Below are 26,692 nucleotides of genomic sequence, written 5' to 3' on the forward strand. Positions count from 1 at the left end.
AAGTTTGGCATAAGGTGAAAGCAGACTTAGTGTGGGTGTGGAAAGCCGGTTGATGAGATATACAATAGTGGATAAAGCATATGACCAGTAAGAAAGAGATATAGAGGCATGCAAAAGAAGCGACAAACATGTTTCTACAATGTGGCGATGTCGTCGTTCAGAATACCCATTGTGTTCAGGTGTATGAGGAGGAGACGTAAGATGAGAGATACCATTGGACGCTAAAAAAGATGACATTGCTTTGTATTCCCCCCCACTATCAGAGTAGAGTGTCTTAATCCGTTTACTAAAGAAATTTTCAACTATAGATTTAAATCGGATAAAAGTATCACATACGTGTGATTTTTGTTTGAGAGGATCAAACCAGATATACTTTGTAAAATGATCCACAAAAATTACATAATACTTGAAATTATCAATAGAATAAATTGGAGAGATCCGGACATTGGAAAATATAATATCAAGAGGGGAAGAAGAGACAAGTGTGGAGTGGGAAAAAAATAAATTGTGACTCTTATTGCACTGACAAAATTTGCAAGTAAAATTAAAATTTAAAGAATGAGACAAGTCTAACTGAAAAAGTGGACATGATGTGACGTAAAATCAGAGACGATGGATGACCTAGACGATGATGCCAAGTAAATGAAGTGGTATTGACACTAGAGAAAACAATTATTGGTGGAGACTGGACTGGTGACGATGGTCATTCGTACACACCATCCTTAGTTCGACCCTACGAAAGTGTTACCCCCGTACGAAGATCCTTCACACAAAAAGAAGTGGGTAAGAATTCAATGGAAGTATGATTAGTTTGGCAAAATTGAGAAATAAAAATAAGATTCTTTTGCATGGTGGGAACACAAAGAACATTATTTAATAAAAATGTACGAGAGGGTGTAGAGAGAGATTTGTAACCAGTGTGAGTAATAGGAAGACTCGTGCCATCACCAATCATATTGTCAATAGTACCGTCGTAAGGAGTATGAAAAGAGCGATTACTCAAGTCGGTGGTAACATGGTGAGATGCTCCACTATCCAGAAGCCAAGGAGAACCAATAGAAGCAGTGGTGGTTGCAAGATGAGCACGTGGTTGCCATGATATCACAGAACGATGTTGCCACTCAGAGGTGGTGCAAGGAGTCTAGGGAGGTGGCAGAGACTGTTACATCTGGCGAAGACAAGACATTGTGGAACGTTGTGTCCTTTTTCCCGGCACAACTGGCAACGGCCGAGATAAGGTCGAGGTTGAGATCGACCATCCGGAGTGACTATATTGTGGAGACCGGAGGTAGTACTTGGTTGTGAGCGTGATGAAGGCGCCCCTTGTTGTCGGTGATTGCGATTACCGGTCCTACGGGAATTGGACCGATCACTGGCAGGATTTGCAGAAGTTGGAAACGGAGAGGAGTGAGCTTGTTGAACACGTAGCAAGATTTTTTTGTTGATGAGTTTTTCATGCAGCTCATTAAAAGAGATTTGGCATGTCACAACCATTGATATTATCAATAAGTGGTTTGTACTCATCATCGAGCCCATCTAAAATTGTCTTAGTGAGATCCTCTTGATCCATGGGTTTGCTTAGGGCCGCAAGTTCATCAGCTCGCGTTTTAATATACTGTATATACTCAGAAATCGATTGAGATCCCTTAGTAGTATGTTTGAGTTGTTCCTTGATCTGTTTGATGTGGCCTCGCGAGGGCCGAACATATGTACTAGCCAAAATAGTTCAGGCTTCATGAGAGATACTTGAGTGAGTGATAAGTGGAATAATAGATGGCATGAGAGTACCAATAAGAGCACAAAAAATAAGCTTATCCTAACGAAGCCACGTATTGTGTTCGAGATTCGGAACGACATGATTATTGATAATCTTTGTGGAAAGCGGCAAAGAATAAAAACCATGAACAAACTTGAGGAGATCATAACAAAGAAGAATAGCCTCTATCTAAGCTTTCCAGCTAAAATAATTTGTAGAGGTGAGTTTGACAAAGCTGTGGATGTGGAGTACCGTTAACGGTGTGGTTGGGTCATTAGCATTGGTAATAGTTGTACGAGAATCTTCAAAAACCATGAGTAAAAAAAAACCTTTCTCTTTTTTTTTTTAAGACTCGCACGTGTGAAGATCGCATGTGCGTAGATCTTCTTCCTCCAGAAAATTAAACCGACCTCGGATGCAATCGAAGGTCACGGGAAAACAAAAATCAGGAAGAAGTACCTGGCTTGCCACTGCGGCGAGCGACGACGACGTGCGATGGTGAGCGGCGTCAAGCTATGACGAGTAGTAGTGGGTTGCGGTGGTGGGAGGCTACCTGTCTTGGCTTGGCAGCGAAGCCTTCAATGGTGACGAAAGGTTCGACGACAACAAAAGCAACCAGTGATGAAAACTTTCAACGATGACAGAAGGTTCGGCGGGCTACACGGCGACGGCGTAGGACCGTCAACAACGAATGATAAAAAACAGAGTGTTGGAACTCTGACTCGCTGCGGCGGCGACGACGATGACAACGAAGTCGTCGACAGTAGCGGCAGTGGTAGCGTGCAACAGCAGCAGCTCAAGTGGGCTCTGTAGAGGCCTTCCGGGACAGAGTGGAGGGGATCAACAGAGAGGACTAAAGATTGAGCTCGGTGTCGGGATGTCGAGGCTCAGGTACCAATCGTTGGTGGTGGCGATGGTAGGGGCGACAGAGAGAGAAGAGAAAAGAAAATATCAAATCGTAAGCTCTGATACCATATAAAAGAAAGATAAAAAGAATATTTGCCGATGATATTACTTTCATTAGTACATGTATTTATAGTTACAAAATGATAAAAGGATTTACATGAATGTAGAGTTACTTGTGTACTTGACTGTAGAGGTAGAAGTTGAGACAATCTCAATTTCTCTTAACCTGATCATCTTGATCTTTATCACCGCTCACCACCTCTGCAATAGCGTTAGCACATTGGACAAGAAAGCAAAACCCAAAAAGAAAAAGTGGAAGATGAATAAGAAGAAAGAAAATCCTCCATTGAAGTCATATATGAAATGAAAACCCTCCTTAGGTCAGAATACCAGATGGGTGATGGGCCACCGAGGAGCTATGCTGTTTGCAATCTCGTTGTTAGATCTTTGATGACTCTTCTCATTATCTTATCCATCGCATTTATTCTCCACCTCCACCACAAGACCAAGAAGTGCCAATTCTTTTGCCACTTCAAATTCATTGTAGCCTGTTTGCCTTCTCTTCTCCACTAGCGAGTTCCTCCGCCTCCTGTGCTTCCATCGACGAAATATCTACTGGTTTCCCATCCTCCCCGTTCTTTCCATCTTCCGCCTCTCGAAGGCTCTTTCAACACACCCTCCTGGAGGTGCACACTCAACTCTGAGGAACACACATACCCAACTCCAAAAAGCCAACTACAAGAAACGCACTCATTTGTAATTGAATTTCACTCTCCACTTACACACTTTTGAGGCCACTTTCCCCTGTGAAAGTGAATTACACATTGCACCAGGGCCTAGGGCATCTTGTATGGGGACGAAGTTACGGCGCTCCGAAATCCGAAATCCGAAATCTGAGTTTACAAAAGGCCCAAGGATCCGAATACTAGGCAGTAGGGGTGGTGGCCCACATCTGAAAGCGTGACTCGTGTGGCCGTTGCCGCGGCCACTTGGAGCATCCGAGGTCTTAACTTCAATGCCTTTCATCCATCATCCAGAGCATTACAGTACAAGCTTTACTGCCGGGCTCCGGTTCTGCTCTCCATTTCTCGCCCTCTGGTGGCGGATAGAAAGCTCCACATTTCTCCGTCTTAGCCATGATCACTACGGTTGGATATGTCACCGGCTTCTCATTCCTTTCCGCGCCGCTCAGTGGCGAGACCACCTCCTCTCCCTCTATTTCTGCTACCTCGTTTTCACCCGGCTCTTCCAAACTATCCTCGAGACTCTTACTTAAAGTACCTCAATGCGCGAACCTGTTCACAGTTTCTGGTGGCACCAATATCGAAGAGGTTGAACACGACGAAGTCGTCCGTGGTGATTCAGTGTCAACCACCGCGATTAGTCAAACTCGGGTATATTTCTTCTGTGACTTATTTCTCTCCTTAAGATTTTCGACTTTCTGTTTGGTCGCTGTTGGCACCTCTATGGATATTCATTTATCATTTGGACAACTTGCGAGCATAATGTAGAAATAGGTTTGTTGATTGAGTGTAGAAGCTGCCCTACTTTCTAACACTCGTGTATTTCCATTTGGCGCCCAGCGCAAACTGCACAAATAGGCGGCAATGTCAATCATCAATTGCCACTGGTTCTTTGCCGTTTTACTTAGCCGCTGATTTCAAGTTACTTTCTTGTATCTGCATTGGTTCGGTGTAAACTTCTTAGAGATTGTCCATAAGTAAATGTTCTTTATAGTGCGCTTATAAAATTGCGAACATATAGTATACTTATATGGTTATGAGTCTTGTCATATGATTTGCTATAGCTTCAACAAATGTGTGGTGGATCTCTTTAGGGAGCAGTCAGATGGTTTTGAAAAGAACTCCCCCATCTATGGGCCGAAGTAGTCAACATACTAATAAAAAATTGAAAAATGGACAAAACAGAGGATAGAAGATGGCACATTGTTCACCCTCAAAGGACCTACATCCATAGAAAAAGGAATGAATTCTGATTTTATATAACATATTCTCCCCATTTCTAGCCCTGTAATTTCTACAGCAGAGCAGGTCAATCTGAATCTGCCAATAAGGTAAATTTTGTATCTGTTCCTCAATAGAGGAACCATTTCCTCTGTTTGTGGAATGACACAACTTGCAAGTGAGTTTTTTCAAAATTCCCTTTTGAATGGGATCCATACCTAACTTAAATTCAGAAGGTGTTTAAGTAAATGGAATTGCGATGATGTTCCTGACAAAATGGAAAACAGGTTTGGTCTAACATTTCTTGCATCATTTGACTGCCTTTGACTTGGACTAGGTCAGACCAATCTATGATCCAAAGACTCAGGTGAGTATGGATCAAACAAGGGACCATGATCTCAGATGCTGTGATAGAGTGCATGCACAATGCCAGACCATGTTATGGAATGACATGATGAGTAGTTGTCAACCAATGCTGTGATTTAGATGGCACATCTAGCTTGAATCAGAATCTGCTTTAGCGGATTCCTACTCACATTTACTTTGCTAAATCGGCCTGTTAATGCAACTTGGGTGCCGAGCTCAAACACAGTTGGCTCGAAGGCCCATTAAACTATATAAGTGACATTAAACCAAGGTGGATCCCTTGGTGGACCATATGACAATATGAAATGTTATATTTGGCTCGCACTGCAAGGTTCAAAAAATTTTGTGCCCTACAAGGGCCATGATGGCAATACTGATGCATTTGATTTTTTTTTTTTTTTGAAATATTTTCTAGTTTAATTCCTCTCACTCACAGTCTCCATTAAGGTACATTTATAATAGATTGATTTTTTTTGTAGTCACTTGCTGTATCTTTTCTTCACTATATTCCTTATTTCTCCTCAATTGATACATGCTGGGAGAACACTCCAACTTGAAGAAAAAGATAAGGCTCCTTAGAAAGAGAAATCTTTTATAAGATAATTGATTTGGACGAAAATAAAACATAGAACAATTGTCAGAGTAATACATCCTGATTTTGGTACCTCCTCCTTCAGTTGTATGCTTGAAGATCTTTCAGTTAGTTTATCCTTATATTGATATAATCTAATTCTTGATTTCTGCAAAGAACTAGAGGTCTGCTGACTGGAAGGCAGCAAGAGCTTACAAGGATAGCAAGGTCATCTATGATGGTAGGGTTGAGGGCTTCAATGGTGGTGGCTTATTAGTTCGTTTTTACTCTCTGGTTGGTTTTCTTCCTTACCCACAATTAAGTCCTTCACATTCATGTAAAGGTAATCTCTCTCTCTCTCTCTCTCTCTCTCTCTGTTTTTATTTGAAACTTAGATTTTGATCATGTAGTTCTTTAACAGTGCTGTAATGACATCTTCATACTTTGAGTATGGTGAAAACATGTGTGATAACTCTGTAAGGAAGTTCTCAAAATTGCAACTTTCAAAAAATATGGACTAATGTGTTATTCCCAAAACCAACAGAAAGTGCATCCTTATGGGAATTTAGTATCTGAGGGAGAAGATCCTGAAATAAAAAAAAAAAACAAATGGAAGCATTGTTTTTTTCTTCCCTAGCAATTCAGATCCTTTTTAGGTCAAATTATTCCTCTGGAAATGGCGTTTTCTTGGTCTTATTTTTCTTCTTTGGTGCAGCTTGCCTTTCATGGCTGCATTACAAATTGCCTGAAGTTGGTGCCATGTGTGTGAGAGGGTTTTCACACTTGAAAATCTCTGTTCACTAAAGCCCCTCTAAGAGCTTTTTTTGATGTTTTCACATTTACCATCTTGAATAATTGCAAATTCTTTTAGTCATGGATGTAAACTACTCATGTGAAGTTTCTTTCTCTCTCTCTCTCTCTATTTGTCTCTCTCTCCCTCCTCTATATTCCTTTCTTTCCTTTTTTAATAAGGAATAAAGTCATAATGGTCATCTCCATTGGCTACAAGACTTAGTGGAATGACACCTGGGTTGCTGGTTTTGAATGCCAAACATGTGATGAAGAGTTTTGGATTCTGCTTTATCTTACTAGGCTTACACCAATAGAGAGTCGAATCTGTTTTTGCGAATGTTCCAAGAAAATTCGAGGTCCTTCAAAGTTAGAAGTCTAGTCTTGTCAAAAGTTGGTCAATTTTCAGCTGTAGGGTAGAACTTTTCCTTGTGTTCCATGAATTTTAGATTTGTCTTATATTCATCGTTCCTCTAGTTCCATAATAGCACAATATGTATGCATGAAGCAAAGGGTCAATGATTTGAAAAATTCCACAACCGAAGAATGGACCATTGTCTTGGCTATAAATTGTTGTGTTGTTGTTGGTGGTGTTTGTTGAATTTATGAAGAAGAAACATAAATCACTTGTTATAACTGAGTACAATGATGAAATAAGTAAAATCAGATTACAATTAAACTACCCATGTCCCAGTTACCCCCAAGTCTAACTCCTAGAGATAAATCCTAGAAAAATTAAACAACTGAATATAAATAGAAGATTAAAATGACTAAATTCCTCTTAATTGAGACACTCCTGTGAGACTTCTTCTCTTAAGACTCCTGTTAGACTCCACCATATTAATTTTAGCTTTATGAAACTTGTTGATAAAATAAAAGGATTTGACACCAACTTAAAGGATTTCAACATGTTGAAAGATATAGTCAAGATTAGGTATCATTATTGTAAATATCTTATGTTTTTTGTCTCTTCTTCACTCCTACTAGGGTGAAGGGTATATTTGTAATTTATGTACTCTTGACATCTATGAATAAAGCTTAAGGGGGGAGGGTTTGGATATAATCCACAACCCTAATTCTCTCCCTTTCTTCTCTCCTCTACGTGACCACTTCTCTCCCTTTATTTCTCTGTCGTTCTCACTACTCTCCTCCTTCTCTTCTCCTCTTCTCTTCTACTTCTTCCTTCTTCTCCCCAACACTCTAAGTTGAAGATCTTGATAGTATAGAATCCTGAAATCAACACAACACAAAATAGTAATGATAATCACTAAGGTAATGCTTGTCACTTAAAGGATGGTGAAAAAAAAAAACCTTTAAGGGCACTAGTAAGAAAGTCTCAATGGAATTAAAAAACTATCCATATATAATAATAAAAAAACAACCCAAGGAATTTACAAGTGGTTGGCCTAAAAGGGTAAATGAGAGTCCAAAAAGAGATATAGAGTCGGATATGCCTAGAAGGCCGGCATATGAGAAAAGTTGATTACCGGAATAATTTGAAATAACTCCTTCGAAACCAGAAATCCCAGGATTACCAAGATGCAGCGGTCCTCTTCATATCAAAGGAGACTCTAAAGTGGTTATTGGATGGTGTAAGTGTGCATCTCCTCCCCTGTGGCGGCATTGGGATACCTTTCGGGAGATTTTAGAAATTACCTCAATTGTATCTTGTATTTAGTCTCACATTTCGAGATCCACAAATTCGGCAACAGATGTGTTTGCCAAGCAGGGAGCTACCCTACAATCGCTGGTTGTAAGGGACTTGCTCCCTCCAATTTTGTAATTTCTCTCATTTTATTAATACAACTTTTTCAAAAAAAAAAAAAAAAAAAAAAAAAAGATGATAGGAGAAATGTAGATAGAGTAAGAGGTTTATGGGGTGATGAAAGGTTGATAAAATAAACATTGAGGTAATACAATTAGAAGGAGACTATAATGGTAGAACTGTAAAAATAACAAACAAGTTGGGCCAAGTGTGACCTCAAAGAAATATCTGAGGGGTGAACATAATTTTTTGGAGATGAAGATGTGGAAGATACACAACTAATCTAGACAAGTAAACCAACACTAGAGAGGGGACACCGAGTCAAATCGGCTCGTGCAATCTCCCTCAAAACCAGAAATAATAATTTTATTAGCACTAACCAACTCGTGAACCAACCAAACCGGTTTTGTTCGTCTTTCTTACTCCATGTCACAAAGATAGCTGTCAAATGGTATAAGAGTACTTCGTTTTCAAGTCCCCAGTGTGGTCCCTCAATCGAAGCTGTTCAATCATGCCAAATTCAGAGATACACCAAACTCTGATAAGCATTAAAGCCATAATCTATTTGCATCAACACCAGTAGGCCATGAAGTTGGACCCACAGCTGCCCCCATCGAATTTGCCTATGAATACAATAGCCACATGTGCTGCTGTTGAGAATTCAAACAGTAGCAACTGCTTCTCATACCAGGTGTAAACAGGTAGCTGTTGCACATGTCAGTGTAGACGGCTTCAGTTTCTTTGCAACGTGGTGGCACTTCTAGTCGAGCTACGAAGAAGAGGAGACCAAACTAGTTGTGGTCTCTTCATTATATTTAACAACTTGCTCTCCAAGTTATACTGGAGATGAATCCAAAGCTGCAGCACATCCTTTTATTCCACCACTCTGCTGCATAAGCATGGAGCCAAATTCGCCGAAAAACTGCTGCATAAGCGCGGAGCCAAATTCGCCGAAAAACCACTCTTCAGCTTTGTCAGTGCTGATCAAGTCATTCATACCGTCCTTGCCAAGTTGGAGTTTTTTTGGCCAGACCTGAAGGAGAAACTGGTTCCAGGCAAAAGTTTTGAATGATCCTGCACCGAATGGTGTGGATGCTCCACCAGAGGATCCAGCCGCTCAGGACTCCTAGGCTGAGTAGGAAGCCCTCCATTCCTCCTGCCAGCGTTTTTGGCTTTGTTGTCAGAATCGCCAAATGGGCTACCAGTCTCAAACATGGCTACGTAGCAAAGGGAGTTCAGTTCACTTCACAGTACTGGGATCCCCCTGAATCGAGCGAAATCATGGAGAGAATGGCTGGTTCTAGTTTCTTGGACTTTATTTATTTGCATGGCTGTATAGGAAGAAATCAAACTCTGTTAGATGACAAATAGTTGTATCCACAACGGTTCCTGGCAAGATGTTGATCAGCAGGGAAGAGATGAGTATGGTGCTGCTTTTGAACAACAAAAAAAGTAACAGGTGGGAGAATATCTTTCTATAACGAGTTGCATGCCTTGAGAATAATGTCCACCTCTTCGAACAGCATTTAACTAAATTGGCCCTCACTGACACGACTTAAATAGAAGATGAAAGAAGATGAAAGAAGACTCATAAGAGAATAGATTCTACTCAATTTTAGTGAGAGTAGGAGACAAGAACAAGAGACACGATCCAAAAACAAGAAGTTCGGCGGATACCAAAATAGAGTTGGTGATTGAGTAGGAGATTGAAACGACACCTACAACAGGAACACTTAAAAAAGGAGACCTATAATGAAGGACTCAAGCACAGAGGAACATAAGGAAGTTACTGTGAGATTGACATACCAGGTTGAAACTAGGGGAATACAACGAGAGTCAGGACTATAACTATGTAACTTTTTTATGTTGCCTCCTTGCTCACCCATCACTGGCATTGTAGCTCCACCAAGTCCTTGACAGTTGGGTCCGTGGAGTCATCCAGCACTTGGATTATGATTCTGTCTGACGGCCATGAAAGCCCATATGCAGTTCTGAGACACTGATGTGGAAGAAGCAGGTACAACAAAGATACCATTGGATGCAACAGACTGCTTGACAAGGCCACCAATCCAATTGTAGAATACCATAGCTCAGTTAACGGACAACTATGCTCTCCTTAGCACAATCGAGATTGCGAAAACGAATATCAAGGGGGAGAATAGTAAGGAGCATATTAAGGAGCAGTAGGGGACTGAATATTCATGATGTGCAAGACTTACAGAAGAATAATATGGAAGAGGAGGGAGAATTTGGAATTATTCAAAAGAAAGACAAGCAAAAGCGAGAAGATAAACTACACTATACATCATTCTCAAAATAACTAAACTACACTAGAACCTGATTGGGAAAGAGAAACACAATATCTCTGTAAATTGATGTTGTATCAGCTTATAGACCTTGCTTTGATACCATGTTGAATTCTTGAAGAAGAAAAATAAATCATTGACTTATTATAACTGATTACAAAGAGTCTTTATTTATAATAGAGAAAATAAATAGATTCAGACTACAATCAAACTACCCATGTCCCAATTACACCCAAAGTCTAACTCCTAGATATAAGTCCTAGAATAATTAAGCAATTGGACATAAATAGAAGACTGATATAATTAAAACTTCTCTTAATTGAGACACTCCTGCGAGACTTCTTCCCATGAAATTTCTGTTAGACTCTACCATATTAATTCTGGCTTTGTGAGACTTCTTGCTGTGAGAGCCATGTAACATCTTCCATACTTGCTCCTCAACAGTGTTATTATTATATTATTATATTTATTTAATTTTATTTTCGTGTTATACAGAGAAATAGCTAGTTCTTATCTGTGCATTTGTATGCCACTGCTGTGTTTGTCAACTTATGGAAATTGGAAAAACACGGGAGACCATCTGTTGATGGATTTGTCCCATATTTCTATACAAGCTGAAGATTCTTTCCTAAGTTTAAGACGGTTGTAATGACTAAATGGCCCACAACTGTAATGTTATTTTGAGCACAAAGTTGTTGTTCTTATATGTGTGCATACCATCTCTTTAATATTTAACCTTGTATGAGATTAACACTGCTTCATGACTTTTCTTTTATAGAACCTTTGAAAAGCATTCAAGAAATTGCAAAGGGTCTGGTTGGTTCAGTTATTTCTGTTAAGGTACCACTTGATTCTTTCTACTTGTATGTTTAATTCTCTATTTTGAATATGGTTAATTATACACACTGCTAAGAGTAAAGGACATCCATGAGACTTGAACCCAGGACCCCTTTTTTACTTTTTAAAGTTCAGATCTCTATGAGCTCATTTCTCTGTGATTTGTTATTTTCATCTTGTAAATCAAATCTTGAATTAGACTTTTGATTTCCTTTTTCATTTGAATGTGAAGTAGCAACACATATTGACAGAGTATTGCCCAGAGTCTTTGCCAGTCTGACATCTCTGGAAACCTTAACCAAAATGTCATAGCTTATCAATTTTTTGCTCACTAGGAGGATTTTAAAGTTGGGCCCAAGTCCATCCCAAAATGACTAACAAAAGCTGGGATGCTTTTCCCAACTAAAACCATAGGATTTTTCTAAATTTTTACCTATGTGAGATTGTTCCCAATAACACCCTCCCTCATGTCCAGTCCTAAACAAACAGATGGTGGGCCTGAGGTTTGGACCATATAAAGGGGCCAAAAAATTGGCCCAATCAAATGAATGAAATACTTTGATACCACTGTTAAAGTTGGGTCAGGTAAATCCTAAAAATAATTAGACATTTAACCTATGCAGGATTATTCCCACTAAAAGAGGAATTTACCAGTCTCTAAAATCCCAACAGCTATGCACTAAATATTCTGTGATGATATATAACATACAATCACGATGACCTTTGGGGATTTTTGTGGTTCAATAGTTTCTAGGTCTGATGTTATTTTCTTTTCCTCTTTTAATAAAATTACATTCACTGCTAAAAGGAAAAGAAAATACCTTACTTAAATGGAGTAGATTTCTGGTCTATGTTACAAAGTTTTCGTACACAGACTATAATTTTTGTGGTTAATTTTCGAAAGACTCCTCCTGAGACTCTTATGTTATTCCTTCCTGGATCATGTATAATTTAGATGTCAGAACTGTAGATCCTTTGTTCCCTTTTAAGACTAAGATCATGTGGGCTCACATGTTTGGTAAGCATAAAGACATCTGACCCATATTTAGTGCATATTTTTATTGTAGGTTATCCAAGCTAATGAAGAGGCAAAGAAGTTGATATTCTCCGAAAAGGATGCCATCTGGTCAAAAGTTTCAGGCCAAGTAAATATTGGTGATATTTTTGAGGCAAAGGTGGGCTCTGTGGAGGATTATGGTGCCTTTCTCCACCTACGCTTTCCTGATGGTACTTTCAAGATGGTCAAATACACTTTTGTTCTTTTATATTGGCTGAAATGAAGTTGGCACTTTACAAGCAGATAACTACTATTAATGAATTTGTTGCCAGGTTGTTATTATCTTACTGGACTTGTCCATGTATCGGAGGTATCATGGGATCTAGTTCATGATGTGAGGGATATCTTGAATGAAGGTGATGATGTAAAAGCTAAAGTTATCAAAATAGATAGGTGAGCTTTTTACTATTTTCATCATAGAATCAGTTTACAACCAAAAGCTAGGCTAATCATGTTGCAGAGATTTTTGTAGCTTCCCTAATGGTGATGTCTCATGACAATTGTTTATAAAACTGGGCTGCCTGTCAAACCAGAGACAAGTCATTTGCCAGCTTAACCTGAGTTGATGAACCAGTAATGTTCTATTCCAACGAGCATGTTTAAATTTAAAATAGACATAAAGCTTAATTACTTTATTACACCAACGACTAGTGTGGTTGGGTGGTTCTCCAGCATGTTCAGTTAGCTTGTTTAGTTAGAAGCAGAATGGTCCCACTCCCACTAACCATACCTTGTGTTTGGACTTCAGAGACCGATCATTGAACTGGTGCACTGGCAGGATTGTCCATTTTCATGGAGAAAATGCTTCTCTGTATAAGAACCAGGATGGATTCCAGTGTAGTTGAATTGGCTGCTCCATGCTGGTTCTTATAGCAATGCTCAGAACATTATAAGATTGCCACCACTTTACACTGCTTCAATTTTGCCCCATAGCTCAGAAATAAGTGTCTTTGTTTTTTCTGGGATTTTTTCAGTATGATTCCTATTATCTGTATGTGCAAATAATCTTTTTTCATGGATCAAGGGAAAAAGGAAGAGTTACTTTGTCGATCAAACAACTGGAAAGTGATCCCCTTTTGGAGACACTGGACAAAGTAATTCCTCATGTGAGTATCCAAATATGATTGAAATAAACCTGTGAAGTGTACCATTTCCTCTCAGATTAACTTGCTTGATCTGACAGTACAAAGATATGGAATGCAGATGAAGGCGAATCCGCAGAGCACATCTGACAGTTCGAATGCAGATCTTCTTCCAGGGCTTCAAAGCATATGTCAAGAGCTTCTACAGGAAGAAGGGTGTGGGAAGTTTTTTCTCTTAAAAAATATCTAGCCTATATGATATTTATTTTTATATATGTCAATTCGCGATATTTTCCAAGATTTGAGTGGTCATCTAGACATTCAATAGCCACAGGTTAGTTTTTTCCAGTCTCAGTAAATATTAGTAAGTTCACCAGAGGCAATTCCTGCGGATGTCCCTTCCATTTGGGTAATCTTGCAATTTTAAGTGGCTCCTTAAAATGAGGACAGTCTTCTGATTCTTAATTCTTGTTTCAATGAAAAGTGGATGGATGTCCCTCTAATATTAATTTAAACGGGACTAAAATTGAAAGTCTGCCATTTCAAAATAAAAAAAATAATTTTTTTTGTAAGTCTGACAATTTCGTCCAAGGATTCAATTCATTTGTATTTTTTACATTCCCTGTTGCAGAATCACAGATGTAAGAATTGGCCGTAGAGGGTTTGAAAAGCGTGTTGTTTCTCAGGATTTGCAGCTTTGGCTCTCAAACGTGAGTTGGTTGTCTTCCAGTGGACCATGTTACTCCATTTAAACCGACTTGATTTTATTTTGTTTTTCATTATCTACTCTTACTTTTACCTTATTAACAGGTGCCAGTAGAGGACAAGCAGTTTACACTCCTTGCTCGAGCTGGCAGAGAGGTTAGGAAGTTCGATCACTGGAAATTATCTGCAATAAGGATTACTCTTAATGATGAAAAGCTTCCGTTATATGAAATCTGTTTTGTTAGCAGAGAACTTAAAAAATAAAAGTGATGAGGTTATAAAAAAATATTGTGACAAATATGGCTTAACCATCTTATGTGGTTCAGGTCCAGGAAGTGCATCTGACGACTGATCTTGATCAGGATGGCATAAAATTGGCTGTGCAACGAGTATTAGAACGGATCCCTTGAGCTCAAATGGTACAAAGAGATCTGAGGTTATTACCATGCTTACTCTTATCTTGTTTATTGGCTGCTCTCAACTCATTCAATCTTTGTGAGGCTCTGCCACTGTGCAGAAACCATTACAGGAAAAAAAAAAAAAGTTTGTAATCTAAAGAACAACCTTCTAATTATACATTGTTTCATTTTTTAGGACTTTTTGTAATAAAATATATTTTTGCTACAACCCAAGTTACAATTGTGAATATTTGGCTACGAGTCAAAGAAGCTACTAGCGAAGAAGTTAATGAAAAACATATGGTGCCAAAAGAAGGTATCAATCGTATAAAATTGATGGAGCGAGGAAGCCGGAAGAGTATTCCCAGCATGGACAGGGGACAAGGCTCCGAATCGCACCAGGCCACGAAATGCCTACACGGATGAAGGTACCATCCCCTACACCTGCTCATACTTTTTCGGATTTCCCATGGTCTGGTCTTTTTCACGAGTTTGGAAGTTGGGTGCAAAGTACACTGACTTCATATTTCGTACTGGAACCAACTTTTTCTAGACTGTTAGGTGAGTTCATGCAGTCACGACCCAACCGTGTCGTGTCGTATCACAGGTAGTATATAGTATCATTTGCCAGCCTTTCCATGTTTCGATTTTCTTTCCCTCTCCTTCTCTCACTCTTTACCATCAACCTCTCGCTTACCTCCATTTTTACAAACTTGCTGCTATATGAATCTCACCACCCCTGCCCAAAGTGTTTTCGTTTCAGTAACCTGGAGAATGAACAAAAGAGGCACTTTTTGATGGCTTTTTTGGGTGGAAAACCAAAGTAAAAAATTTGGATTTAGGCAAACGTTTCAAGATTGGATTGATATGAAGAATTTAGGATAAGGAAGGAATAGAGGTGAGGAGAAATTGTTTGAGAATTAAATCATATCTCTCCATTGAATTCATTCCGGCAATATATAGCCATACAACTACAAAGGAAAAGGAACAACGGCTCTGGAAAAACAGAAATGAACAATAATTAAATAATACAACTACAAAAGAAAAGGAACAACGGCTCCTAAAAAAAAGAAATGAATAATAATTAAATAATAACTAAACAATTGAACCAGCCACGTCTTCCACCTTGCCACTACCTTTGTGGTCTTTGTGGTCTGCTGTGTGTGAAGTGGCCATATCATTCCCCACCGCTTAAGGTTCCTTGTCCTCAAGGATGAAATCAAGATAGGATCCTTGTCCTTAAGCTAGTTTATAAGCCACCGGACCAACTTTCTCGATGACTTTGTATGGAACAAAGAAACGTTGGGCGAACTTCATGGAGGGTCTGGTTCTGGTTGATCGCCCTCAACATCCTCAATCATAAATAATTACGATCGTTCGTAACAATGGCCTGGAATAGACTTCTCGTCACAATAATAACATAACCCCTTCTCTTGACGTTCTCGAGCCTCTTGATTGGTTATTCGGCGGAAGGTTACTAGTTGAGTATTGGAGCTTTGGTTTATGTGCTGGGTTGGTAGAGGTCATAGCACACCAGCTATTGGGTTGGATGAGACTTTTGGTATCGCAAAAGTTGGTTAGGAAAGTAGTTGGTGGTTTGGTCGCCTCTACAACTGGTTGCGTTTCTCGATTAGCCGAACTACTCCTATTGTATTTGCCAAGGTTTTAGGTTGTTTAATTTTAACGTCTATGCAAATGTAGTCTTGGGGTCCTGCAATAAAACAACCAATTAGAAAACTTTCCGGCAGGCCGTCCACTCGGTGGGAAAGCCTTTCAAAAGCTTCTTGATAAATTGTTATGGTTGTGGTTTGTTTAAGGTGATTCATAGCTTCTGACTGGTCTTCGTAGTCGGTTGGACCAAATCGAAGTTGTACAGCCTTAGTGAACTCATCCCACGCGAATGGTCCACGAAATTTTGTCAACCATCTGTGCCATTGTAGGGCGAGGCCTTCTAAATGGGAGGAGGCTAGCTGAACTTGTAGTTCTGGTGCAATGTGTTTGAATTCAAAGTATTGTTCAGCCTTGTAAATCCATCCAGTTGGGTCGTCTCCGTTAAACTTAGGAAAGGACAACTTGAGGTGTTGATGAGAGTGGTCATTTATAGTGTTTGAGCGAAAAGTATGTGGGTGTGAAGATTCATCACGTGCAAATGGGTTGGTTTTAGAAGGGCTAATGTTTTGGCTACGGAAGACTCAAAGAGGCTAGAGCTCGGTTAACACGGCTTGTAAGGCTGCGTTCACTTGATCGAAACTTGACTCGTGTCGTGCCAAGATTTCTTTGACCTCGTTGCGGAATTCTGCATTCGTTTTGTCGTGAGTGTTCGTGGTCGGAACCAGTTTTTTTTTTTTTGGAGAATATCAATCAGCGACACTACAGGTCGGAATCCTGCCTGAGATGGGTGACTTAGAGGCCGACGACAATGGTAAACAGAGAGCTCAGATTTTTTTATTTTTTTATTGGCTCTGGTATTTCTGATTTCTGGAGAATGAGGATTATTTAGAAGAGTTATGGGGAAAAAAATTGTGATAGAGATAAGGGATGAAAAAAAATTCTTCATAACAAATTGGAGAGGAGGTTGATGGAGAAAAAAATTCTGGGGAGTTTTGACGATTCTGCAACAGAGAGTAAAGACGGACAGAAGAGGGAGAGAAAAATTCGGAGAAGAGAGGAAAGACGCTCACGGCAGAGGAAAGAGGATTATGGAGAGGATGGAATGGAAAAAGAAAAAAGAGATGGCGACAAAGAAGATGTGGAGAGGAAGAAGAACCGAGGAGGAACGAGGATGCAGAGGAGAACCGTAGAGAGGGTTAGCAGGAAGAGGAGAAACGATCGACAGGATGGCGAACGCAGGTAGAGGAGACCAGAAAGCTAGAGCTTCGGATCTATTTCTTCAATGACGAAATTTTTAGGCGCTGGTATTGCTGGGTTTCAGGAAGCTTCGGAGGAAGTTTTCGTCGAATCAGGATGAATCTGTGGCGACTTTGATTTTGAAATTTCTTCCCGGAGCGGCGTAACCTGGCTCTGATACCACTGATACGAAGAATTTAGGATAAGGAAGGAATAGAGGTAAGGAAAAACTGTTTGAGAATTAAATCATATCTCTCCATTGAATTCATTCAGGCAATATGTAACCATACAACTACAAAGGAAAAGGAACAACGGGTCCGGAAACACAAACTTGAACAATAACTAAATAATAACTAAACAACTGAACAAACCACTAAACAAACAATTGAACCAGCCACGTCTTCCACCTCTCCACTACTTTCGTGGTCTTCGTTGTCTGCTGCATGTGAATGGCCATATCATGGATGAGTACTTCCGGATATTTAGATTTGTAATAAAATGGAAAGAGCCTTCTCTTCTGGTTAATAGGGAAAGAAACCTCTCCTCGTCTATGCTAAAAAGGAGATACACTAAAGAATGCACAGATCAAGGGCATGCATCCCTTTCTCCTGTTTTTCATGATAAAAATGGCCTGAGCCTAAGTCACTATTCCGTGGCTCTCTTGGGTCTCTGCAAACTCTTTTAACTCGACCAGGGACATCTCTGTGAGACTGGTCAAGCTCGTGTGTGTGAGTCAATTTGAAGAGGCTCACCGGTGGTGTGGGACATCATTCAACGATGCTCCGCCCCTTCGAAGCATTATATTTATCCTTCACAGAGCCAACACATGATTTATTCAACTGTCTTCCCAAACGCAATTTCCATCTACTCAGAGTCAAAGGAAGTAATGGCCACTACTAAACACGCCAACTTTCCTTTCTGCCTCTTCTCTCTCTTTCTTCTCGTCACGGCACTTCTCATACCAGGTTTCCTTCTCTCTATCTCTCTCTCATCTTGCTGTCGTTGCCGATTAGGTTTTTCTTAATATATTTTCTGGCCGCTTACTGCTAAGTTTATTTATTTTTCCCCTGGACTAGAATTCCATTTTTTCAATTAAAACTCTTATTAGTGCTCGTGACTTCCAATAGTGTGCTTGTTTAATTCGATATCGCAGACATACTGCTTTTGCATTTTGCACCATTTTTCGTTTTTCATCGTGTAGGATGTCCCTCGATTACTCCCAGATCGATTAACGAACTTTTAGTCGTCTTCTTCGGTTTTCATTTTCTTTCGCAGTTTCGTCTAATTATTTCCTAGTAAATGGGTAGGTTCCACAGGCACAGCATCGATCCCCCAGAAGCAAAGGAACCTCAACTCCCCCAAAAACTTGCAATTTCAGGTGACAAGTGCTGGAAAATGTAATTTTAGAATTGAGTCCTTCTACATTTACTGTGATTTCCTTAATCACTTGTTTCCTCGGTTGTGGAGACATGTAGAGCTTCCGCGAGCAAGAGTACTTGAAGAGATGGATGAAGGCAGGATCAAGAAGATTGATGATTGGTTCAACAGCTCCAATCTGCACTTACAACGAATGCAGAGGATGCAAGTATCGTTGTCGCGCTGAGCAAATTCCCGTGGATGCTAATGACCCCATCAACAGTGCCTACCACTACAGATGCGTATGCCACAGGTAAAGTCGCCGTGGAAATATTGACAGTGAGAGGACCTCTCCGGTGTACCGGAGAGGTAAGAGAATTGTCACAATAGTATGGGGTATGGGTTTTTTAGCGAGCAATTGCCCATATAGGGAAATGTTGCTCCCTATGTTTCTGCTTTTCGGTTTTCTTTTTCATCTTCTTCTGTTTCTTTCCCAGGTTAAATTCTGTCTGTTCCTTTGGAACTTGGGACAGTAAAATGCTGTAAGGTTTTATTAGATTTGAATCGAGTATGGTACGTGAGTTACCGTTTCATTGTCTTTTCATCTCTCCTGGGAGCTTGATATAGATACCTCTAGCGCAAGCAGCATATCTATCTCTTAAGTAATGCATACGCTTCCTGGTTAAAGCCACTTAATATGGGATTCAAAACCGTGCAGGTTCCCTTCTGATCTTCAAAGTACTCGAAATGGTATTTTTTTTCTGCTTCACCTTCCACTGAATCGAGAAAATTTTGTCTGGTTAACAGTTTGCTCCATTCGCGAGAAAAAAATTGGCAAAATTTATTGTTCAGACTAAGAAAACGGCAGCATTGCACGCTGAAGAGAAATGTTTTATATATTAATTTCTGTTATTTAAATATTTGCCTTCGAAACTAGTCCAAGAATGTCTGCAACTGAGTCGAGTGAGGTGAATCCAGCAGAAGAAGATTTTGTTTATTTAGATAAAAAAGAAACGAATGAGCGAAAAAATGGTTTCTGTGTGGAAATTCTTTCTTACAGTCAAGCTGTCTCGTCCATTGGTTTTGTTCAAGTATGTCTGATTTTGAGTCGCTTTTCAAGAGAGGGATCCTTCTCCATCCTTTGCGAAGTCCATTATGCATGAAATCCTTCCTTGGACTGCCCTAGAACGATCGAGACGCTCTGACCCACAATCGGAACGATGGACAAGCAGAAAGAATATATGTATGTATAAAATGATCTCTTATTTTGTGACATCAATGATTTCATGCAATGAAAAACAGCAGCAGTTTTATCTAAACATGATAAACGAATCAAGCCTGGTATTCTGCGGCCCACCTTCCCATCTTTCTGGCGTCGTCTTCAACTCTTAGAGCAGAAAATTAATTTTCTTCTCTTTAGATCTTGACCGCATGCAGGTGTTCGCCCTAGTACATTTACTGTCAGTCCACAACGTCGACGATATGGGAACATATATTAGAGATATCTGGGAGTAAAAGAGGCATATTGAAGAAGGGAGCTAACGAGAGCTAGGTCGGTGGTCCCATGAAGAGGGAATGTAAAGCAGAAGCAGACGCTACAGAGCGAACAAGTGGCCGGAGCAAAACGAGAATGAGAGTATAATTACCGTGCATGAAGAATCTTTTCTGCAAACTTCCAATGAGATAACAGTTGTCCTCCTTGCAGAAACCCATAAGCTCTGCTTTGAACTCATTCCACTGTTTTTACTCGGCTGGGAAAGCAATTTTTGGCGTGGAGGTCACGTGCATCTGCAGTCATGTTTCTGCTACAGAAGAAGATCAAATCAGAAAAGTGCTGATGGAGGATACGTCTTTCTCCAGATTTTTCGAATAGGCTCGTGAAGATTACCGCAACTGGTTCTCATTTTTATCCTGCGAGGAAGAAGTCATGTCCTGTCAACTGTTGCATGAGAGTTATCATGCTCCCGGTTCCGGGGACAAGAAACTCTCCGGGAAAGACGACTCCTACAATACGAGATCCAATTTCCCTTCTGATACTAAAAATTATTGTTTTTATGTGATCGGAAGTGATCGAACCAGTGAATTGGATCTCGTATTTATTATTTAAGTAATTAATTAAAAATAATCAATTATTAAAATTATAATATTTTTATTATTCAAGTAATTAAGTAAATATGATCAATTATTAAAATTATAATAATTATTAACAAATATATTTTTAAGTTAATAAATATTATATATATTTTAAACCATGTATATATAATATAGAGAGAGAGAGAGAGTTGATCCAATATGAAAAATTATTTGACGTGAAACATGCAAAATACTATCTCAACCGTCTAATCATGATCAACAACTATCTCAACCGTCTGATCAATCGTACGATTGAGATAGCCGTTTCACACCAAATGACTTTTCATATTGGATCAATCATGAATAAACCAAAGAAGACAGGATAGGGACCCGAAGGATTTTCCCACCTGTCACCCTCTTGCCTTGAAAAGGGGGGATATGTTCGGTGGAAAGAGGATTCTACTTGTAAGAGATAGAAATTCAGATTCCATCATTTTGTGAAAACAAACAAGGTGATCTACTTTCCCTAGGTAAAGTGAATTCTACTTTAACTTTTTATGTGCAATAATGCGATTTTTTTACTTACATTTCACTTACCGAGACACATTGTTGGGCAAGAGCTAGTCAAGGTCTAGCTAAATAAGGATCTCCTCTGAAGGCGTACTTCTCTCTCCTCGACCCATTCATTGGACGAACTGAGTACGCTTACTAAAGGCCCATTTATTTACCTTTGGGTCATAAGCAGGATATTTGATGTAATGGAAAGAGCTTACTAAAAGCCCATTTATCAACCGTAGGCCCACTATTAGACATTTGGTATTAGGCAGTAGGCTTGGGATGAAGTTTGTTAAGTTGGGAAAAAGACTAGAAGTATCCACTCGCGCATGGCCCCTACCACAGGCGACTTCCGCAGCCTAGCTGTTTGATTAAATGCTTGTCCTTGTTCCGGTCCCTGTCTTTGAATGCTTGCTCTTCATCACCAAGTTTCCATATGGTCGTCGGCCTTCCGTCTTCGAGTTTCAGTTTTTTTTTTCAATTATTCTGGACTGAGTTTTTGAAGTTTTTAAAGTTTAAACTTTAAAAAGTATCCGCCGCCGCCACCAAACACCTGTCTGGAGTCTCTGGACTGAAATTTGCATCAAGTCTCTGTCCGTCTTCGCTACGAGGACAATCAAACACACCCGGGTTAAAGCTAATTTCCTTTACACTTTCAGTCTTCTTCGTGGCCAGGTGGGTGTTCATATGAGATGTCTGACACTGGGTTGCTCACCATTAACGACCACTTCATTGTTAAGCATATAAACGGAGACAGTGGATCACTAAGCAGACCCACTTGCCCAACATTGGTGAAAATTTTCCAACTTTTGAAAGCTGCTAATAGGAAACAGTTTGATTACTCACCTCACAATAACTGAAAAATATGTCAATCTGATAATAAACATAATAGCTTAGAGATTGACTTGACGATCATTCATCTAATGAATTATGCCTGTGAAAAACGAAACTGGAAATGAACTCAGTTTCCGAAGGCCCCAATCGGAAACTGACTCCCCCTTCCCCTCCCTTCCTCCCTCCAAGTGGTCAAAAGCGAGCTTCGAAAGTGAAATTCAATTCTTGGTGTGGGAAACGAAGATGAAATCTCTTTTTCTTTTCCGGAGAGCCGTGAAAGCTTGGGATTTGTCGAGTTCTCTTTGTCCTGAAAGCGAGAAAGTCAGTGCTTGTTCAGGTATGATTTAAATTTTTTCGTCCAGTGGGGACAAACAACTTCAATGAGGAATCTGCCGACAATGGAGCTGTTCGCTGTCCATCACTTTTGACGACTACACGAGAAGTGTTTGATTTGGTACACTTCTCTTTCCAAAAGGGTTGCTTTTTTTAGTTCGTTGGTTGATCATCTCCTCCTTTACTTCCTATGCCTTCGTCTCTCACACTCCTTGTTCTTAGAAAATGGTGCCACCTCTAGAAATGACACTTCCATCTTCTTTTTCTCTTCTTCTCTCGGAGTTAATTTAAGTTTTGATCATTATTGTTATGGTTTTATGGGGTTGGGTTAGCCCTAGTAAAAAGAAAAGTTGAAGGTCTATTTGGAACTCCGTGGAAAAGAAAAGAAAAATAAAAAAAATGATAATTTGATAATTATTATTCTTAAAAATAGTTAGTGAAAATGAGATAACAATCAAACTCTTCTTTTTATTAACTATTTTTTAAAGTAATAATGACCAAATTCTTATTTTCTTTTCTTTTCTATCGAGTTCTAAACAAACCCTAAGATGTTGCAATATAACGAGTAATCTGGTAAAATTCCCGACCTCAAGCAACCTGACTTCAATATTAAACAACTTTGCATAGGCATAAAATCGAGTCTCACCTTAAGTTTACTTTTAGTCTACATATGCTCGAGCGATCGAACTTTGGAATTTGAGGGAACAAAGTGTGGTCTAGTTCCAAATTGTAACACCTTTTGTTCCAACTTAGGAACCATGTCTTCTAGCTGGTCTCCCATCTTTTCAAAAGAGTGAGTCCTCTGGTAACCCTTTTTTTCTTTTTGCCGGATGTGGAAGGATGGGTGGTCCCTTTAAGGGTTTAGTTTGAATGCCATAGAAAATAAAAAAATAAGAATTTAACCATTATTATTTCCAGTGGAGATCGCAAATAGCAAGTGAGTGGCAACGTCGGGCCCTAGCCGGATAGTCCAATTTGAGGTAACTTCGGAAATATAAATCACTATTAAATATTTTAAAAGAGATAATGAAAATATAAATCACTATTAAATATTTTAAAAGAGATAATGAAAGTAGAAAATATTAATAAATTTTTTGAGAGAAAATGGAAGAAAAACATAGTATTTATTTAGACAAGAGCATGAAAAATTAATTTTTTAATATAAAAATTCCAGGGTTAGATTCTTTAGGGCATGTTTAGAACCCACAAAAAATAAAATAAAATAAAATAACATAAAATGGGAGAGAAAATTTTTTTTTGTTGTTTGAAAATAAAAAATCATTAAGAGAAAAGAAAATGAGAGAGAAAATTTCTCTCTCTTATTTAATAAAAAATTCTCTCACAAAAAGGTGAAATTTCGAGAGAAAATAAAAGAAATAGAAACTTGAGAGAAAATTTTAATAATCAAAATTTTAAAATATTATTAGCTTCTATATTTCTCTCGCATCCAAACAAGACAAAAGAAACCGAATTCCTTTTCTTTTATTTTTTCTTTTTCTTTCTTTTTTCTTCCTTTTCTTTTCTCCAAACACAGCCTTAGGCCGTGCTTCGGAGCCACACAAAAAGCGGAGAGAATACTACTAATTTTATTTTCTTTTCCATTTTTTTTCGTGTATCCAAACACAACCTTAGTTTTCCGAAAAAAAAAACTAAATAAATAAAAAAGGGATAATTCCAATTCAAAATTTATTTTCCTGTCATATTAACAATTGATATATGAAGGCCTCCAAACCAAGTTCAGTCAAGACTCGGGAAGAAATGCAAGTAAGCTTTCTTTCTCCAAAAGCAAAAGCAAGGAAAGAAGGCATTAATTTAATTAAGATGGTTTAAGGGTGCCCGTGGAACCAAACCCAGTTTTTCAATCTTTGTTTGCTTTTGTGTAAAGTGGGCCAAATCATATCGACAGACATGCCCTAATTGTTTTCTTCTGCTCTGGAACCAAAACGTTCTTCAAGAAACGGAACAGAGAATTGAGTTATCCGAGACGATCCGTTTCCAGGGTAATTCCCGTTTATGTTTATCGGATCCAAAATGGGTTTAAAGTGGCCGGTTCACCGGTCCAAAGTATTGCCAGTTGCCACTAACTGTTAAATTAGTACTGGCGCTTTTTCTTAGCATTTCTGGAGCAAAGGGAGAAGGGAAGTCGTTCTATAAGACCAAACAGAGACTGCCTTTGTTTGGGTTGAGTGCCTCTTAACTCCTGTCTTCGTTCTGTTCTATTGAAAGAGAGTGGGAAAAAAAAGGGAGAGAGAGAACCAGCCCCTAAGGGAAGGAGATGAAAGGGGACTCTGCTGCTGGGGAGAGTGTTACGCTGGACGATCTGAGGAGGAAGATGGCGGAGTTTGCGAGAGAGAGAGACTGGGATCAGTTTCACAGCCCCAGAAATCTACTTTTGGCTCTTGTAAGCAACCCTTTCTCCTTCTTCTTCTTCTTATTCTTCTTCTTCTTCTTCTTCTTCTTTTTCTTTTCTAGCCCGTCTAACTCTGGAATACTCTCATCAGTTATTTGATGGCATTTTAAAGATGCTTCCGCTTCCTATTTCTCTATTTACTCAACTTTTTCTTGTATTTCTGTTACTTCGGATGTTTCCTGCAAATTTCAGTCTTTCCCTTCATTTTGCTTTTATTCTTCTGGGTAGATTCTTTACCTACTCCTCTCGTTTTTCCCTTATTATTTGTTGATTTTAGTATGATTCTGAAGGCAGGTTTCTGCCAAATTCACTTCTAGCATATCTTTTTTTTTTTTTTTTTTTTGTCTCTGTTATATCTTTTCTCGTCGACGATTTTGAGGGAAGAAAAAGGAAAACCCCAAAAAATTATTAGCGGTTTTTATTCATCCCAACACACCCTTTTTTTTATTCATGTAAATAACTCCAAGCTGCGGTTTGAGAAGCAGAAGAACGTATGTAGCTTTCTTTTTTTATTCGTCTTTCGTTTGGATGATAGGTGGGAGAGGTGGGGGAGCTTTCAGAAATCTTTCAATGGAAAGGAGAGGTTCCAAAGGGTTTACCAGGTTGGGGGGAAGAAGAAAAGGAACACCTGGGCGAAGAGCTATCGGATGTTTTATTGTACCTCGTCCGGCTGTCTGATATTTGCGGGATTGATCTCGGCAAAGTTGCTCTCAGAAAGGTGGAGCTTAACGCCATCAAATACCCGGTCAAGCTTTGTAAAGACTCTTCCAAGAAGCATAACGGCACCACCAGCAACGACAATAACAACGCCGACGCGGAAAGCGTCTAAATGCCCTGTTGATTTGATATTTCTCTTTTCAATTTTTAGGGTTTTACCTCCATATTTGCTTTTTATCCTTTACGGTTTGTAGAATGGGCCAGTTGGCTGTGTCTGCGATCTGCATGAACACCATCTGGGGTGGCGTGTTTCTCCGCGCTGATCATACTGGTTGGAGAATGCAAATCTATTTTTGCACTGTACTCCTTAATTTTGGGTTTGGAGAGGGTTTACCGCTTATAGAACTAATTAATCGGAAACACAGAAGAGGGTTTTCCTTAGTTTTCATCTTCTCTTCAGTGTTCTCAGTTTAATCTAATATTACCATGATGGCGATTGGTATTCTATACCGTCTGGTTCCCACTACCCAGTTTTATTCTTCCGCAGACAATGATAAAACTAAGGATCGGAAGCCTTCAGTTTAAGAATTCGATCAAGAGACTGCAAGGGGTTTAGTCGGTTTTAACGTTTTTCAAATTCAGATCCTTAACTGAGGAGGTAACGTTATCATTGTATGTTCGTAAGCATCCATAAGAAAGCCTTTTAAGTTATTTGACTACTGAACTGAAAATTCTATATCACCTTTGAAAAACTAATGACCTCGAGAGAGAGAGCTATCTCTGTCAACGAGCTCTTCTTCGTCGTGCAAGGAACAGATAGAGATGCCGTTGCAATCTATTCAAAGGTGTCTTAATAACTTAAGCGCGGCAATGACCTCTTCCTTTAAATTTAATACTAGATTTGATACAAAAATTATGATTATATCCACTAAAGATTTTGAGTGTCTTGAATGAAAATGGGGTGGGCATACCTATCTCTCTTTAAACAATCCAAGGGAATCTTCCCTGTCTGATTGTTTCACCAGTCTTATGAGCTCTTACGTGTGGGTGAGGTCATTATTGACATGAATATATAGAATAATTTATGGAAAAAGGTAACCATGAACCTTCTTGTAAACTTTGGAA

The 26,692-nt window shown here is 39.2% G+C and overlaps 2 protein-coding genes and 1 long non-coding RNA gene across 4 annotated transcripts; all 3 read left to right on the top strand.

The window, feature by feature from the left end:
* Window positions 1-3,721: 3,721 nt before the first annotated feature.
* LOC137956909 (uncharacterized) lies at window positions 3,722-14,764 on the top strand. 2 transcript variants are annotated; one of them, XM_068804586.1, is made up of 11 exons: window positions 3,722-4,056; window positions 5,747-5,906; window positions 11,202-11,263; window positions 12,328-12,487; window positions 12,590-12,710; window positions 13,342-13,423; window positions 13,521-13,615; window positions 14,031-14,109; window positions 14,210-14,260; window positions 14,431-14,540; window positions 14,699-14,764. In XM_068804586.1, exons 1-10 carry the CDS (start codon window positions 3,799-3,801, stop codon window positions 14,512-14,514), a joined length of 1,152 nt encoding a protein of 383 aa, XP_068660687.1. In that variant the 5' UTR covers window positions 3,722-3,798; the 3' UTR covers window positions 14,515-14,540; window positions 14,699-14,764. The 2 variants fall into 2 exon arrangements, with proteins under 2 accessions (XP_068660687.1, XP_068660680.1); XM_068804579.1 differs by having other exon boundaries at window positions 14,431-14,756.
* Window positions 14,765-18,087: 3,323 nt separating this feature from the next.
* LOC137959456 (uncharacterized) lies at window positions 18,088-18,842 on the top strand. Its single transcript, XR_011114067.1, has 3 exons — window positions 18,088-18,314; window positions 18,657-18,727; window positions 18,817-18,842. It is a non-coding gene; the product is annotated as an uncharacterized lncRNA (long non-coding RNA).
* Window positions 18,843-24,775: 5,933 nt separating this feature from the next.
* Window positions 24,776-25,739, top strand: LOC137951176 (uncharacterized). Its single transcript, XM_068797777.1, has 2 exons — window positions 24,776-24,901; window positions 25,446-25,739. Exons 1-2 carry the CDS (start codon window positions 24,776-24,778, stop codon window positions 25,737-25,739), a joined length of 420 nt encoding a protein of 139 aa, XP_068653878.1.
* Window positions 25,740-26,692: the final 953 nt, after the last annotated feature.

This window comes from Aristolochia californica, unplaced genomic scaffold (assembly GCF_029961685.1).
Source record: "Aristolochia californica isolate CCGP_79_NKW_82.1479 unplaced genomic scaffold, dmAriCali1.0.hap1 SCAF_1, whole genome shotgun sequence".
Lineage (NCBI taxonomy): Eukaryota > Viridiplantae > Streptophyta > Magnoliopsida > Piperales > Aristolochiaceae > Aristolochia > Aristolochia californica.